Source organism: Echinococcus granulosus (genome assembly GCF_000524195.1).
Source record: "Echinococcus granulosus chromosome Unknown EG_S00344, whole genome shotgun sequence".
Lineage (NCBI taxonomy): Eukaryota > Metazoa > Platyhelminthes > Cestoda > Cyclophyllidea > Taeniidae > Echinococcus > Echinococcus granulosus.
In genome coordinates this window covers 14,072-16,599 of record NW_020170724.1, presented here as the reverse complement: position 1 = coordinate 16,599, position 2,528 = coordinate 14,072, and the positions used below count along the sequence as shown (strand labels likewise).

Sequence of the window (2,528 nt, the reverse complement as noted above, 5' to 3'; positions counted from 1 at the left end):
TACGTAATCTCTAGTCCCATCGCTTAGAGAGGTCACTCAAAATCAAAATAGGCAACACTTAATAAATGTACTCTAAACTACTCATTCTTATCTCGGAAACCGATTTTAAAGTATATTGAGCTTCTCAGAGTTCGAAAACTATCAGCTATCTTCATCGTTTAAGGTCACAGTAATTAGATTGGCTACAAAGCCCACGACTAAAAAGTAGAAATAATCCTACGTAAAAGCGGATTTCACAAAAATATGGAAAATAGGTAAAAAAGAAGGTTTGGCTTAGTATTTGATTGAGTGAGAAAACAAAAGGAATGAATTGGAAGCAGGGCAGGAGAGGGGCGAGAAGAACAAAGAAGAGGATAGAGAGGTCATTTCAGGGTCACATCCTTCGCTGTCTCGGGGAGTCGTCCTCATGTGCACCTTAATCCGAGATATTCCCCTTCGATTCAAGGCCACTTCCGGAGGAAGCATGCTTCATATTCAATTCCTGTTTCCTCGTAATAAACTGGGCAGGCTCATCCGAGGAGCTGGACTTTTTCTGCGCACTAGTTCCGTCGGACCGCATTTTCACATAACACTTCCCTCCTTTTTTTTCACCGCCCTTCGTCTTCGAGTGCTCTTTGGGCAACGGTTCTCCAGATCCTGCTTCCCCCAGCTCCTCTTTCTTCTTCTTTGACTCATCCACACCATTCCTATTTTTTCGTTCGCGATTGTGCTTACTCACAACCTCTGTTGACGAATCTGTTGTGGAGGTTTCAGTGCTTGTCGAGTTCTCGGAAGAAGTTGTTTTCTCGGATTCATCACTACTTTCGTCCTCTTTCTCTTCCCCCTTTTCCTTTGGTTGTGATGGCGTGCCTTCACGTCGTGGCAACTCTGTGCCAGATTCTAACGCCACTGGGCGCTCATGCCCGACGAAAGTGCCACTCGATGGCAAAGGTGAGGTTGGGGTCGGTGGTAGTAGTGACGATGTTTTTGATCCTCTCTTCTCCGTGTTTGTTTTTGATTCACTAATAGCACGACGATACTCGCTGTTGTCGAAGGTAGTCACCGGATTGAGAGTTAATGAGTAGTGTTGTTGATACGACACACCTTCGACAGAGCCGGACTGCTTGTTGGTGACTGAAGGGTTTCTGGTTTCGTTTACAGATGCCTGGGGACTATAATTCGGTGCATTAGATGTTGGTGGCTGTGGCGGAAGCCTTGACCTCAGTGATACCTCTGGAAGACTAAAACAACACAAACAAGATGATTGGAAATTTGTCTGTCGATCCGTATCACACTTCCTTCAAGAGTAATTTGAGGACTGCGATCCACCCGCCAATCAAGAGGCTTACAGAGTTCGAGAGCTAAATTATTGCGGCCCCCGAGTTTAAATTAACGCCAAGCTTTCACACAACTAAATTAATTTAACTTGGTCAAATTAGTGCAAAACTTTGTTTGCAGTTCTGTTTGATTGCAGTATCCAATTATGCACATTACCATTCGTGAAGTCACGTCACAAATATGTGACACCTATTGATAATCATCTTATGATAGCTAATTCAACCGAATCTTGTCTAAAACAGATTGATTGAGTTTAAAACATAACTGAAGATGCAGAATTCTCTCGGATTAAGGATATACTTATGCTTTTTTAGTTCTTGAGGAGCTGAATTTGTGGAAAAAAAAGGCTGTTAAAGGCAACTCGTGATCAGGTCATTGAAAAACACCTTGACCGTGGTACATGCATGCATGCACCAACCTACGCATCCGGCGAAACCTTTTCACTCACTCATCCATCCCCCAAAATTGCACCCATTCAACCATGAATGTGCTTTAAACCTTACCAAACATTTAACCAACTCGAATACATCCATGAATAGCTCATTCTTGTAATCACCATTGGTAGGTCGTATTTCGCATTTCCTTCTATTCGTTGACACCAGGGCAACCATATCCCCATTCATTCGTCTATCCATCCTAATCTTCATCCATCCGTCCACACCACTATCCATTCAAGAATCTATCTTTTAAATTTACAGTGCATTCATTTTCTATCTGTCCGCTCGTCACAAAATAGCCAGTCTCCGATGCATTCATTCGCTTATTCATTCATTCCTTGTTTCATCCATCTATTCCAACTTATCTCAATAAAGGATTGGCCATTTTTATCATAAGAAAACCCATTGTGAAATGCTCCAGCGAACTTCCTCAACACACAGATAGATGTTCCATCAGTGTGTTTGGGGTGCAGGGTTTCCTTCCCACTGCAAGCATCACAGACTCATGGAAAACCTGCTGACTTGACAATTATGCCGAGCTCGAGGCATAACACTTGCTTAAAAGCGCATCTGAGGCTATACAAGGAGATTTCTACCCACACCCCTACCAATCCATTAAGATATCGCCCAGTTCTAAACATTGGTGGTGAGGGGACAGTCGCGGTGACTCACAAATAAGGGAAGGAAAGGGGAATAACGCTGCTTCTGGTCGCCAAATTTCCACATCAGCACGTGTGCAAGCTACAGGTTGTGCGATTTCTCTTTGTGTTTTGC

At 43.3% G+C, this 2,528-nt stretch overlaps 1 protein-coding gene across 1 annotated transcript in view; it reads right to left on the bottom strand. All coding sequences in view use genetic code 11, as the record gives it.

Moving 5' to 3' along the window:
• Window positions 1–415: 415 nt before the first annotated feature.
• EGR_11044 (Rho GTPase-activating protein) overlaps window positions 416–2,528 on the bottom strand; it is a gene marked incomplete at both ends in the record, with an annotated part of 15,884 nt that continues 13,771 nt past the window's right edge. The window contains one exon of the mRNA XM_024500293.1: window positions 416–1,220. Coding sequence (XP_024345293.1) covers window positions 416–1,220 — 805 coding nt within the window. The remainder of the gene's footprint in view (window positions 1,221–2,528) is intronic.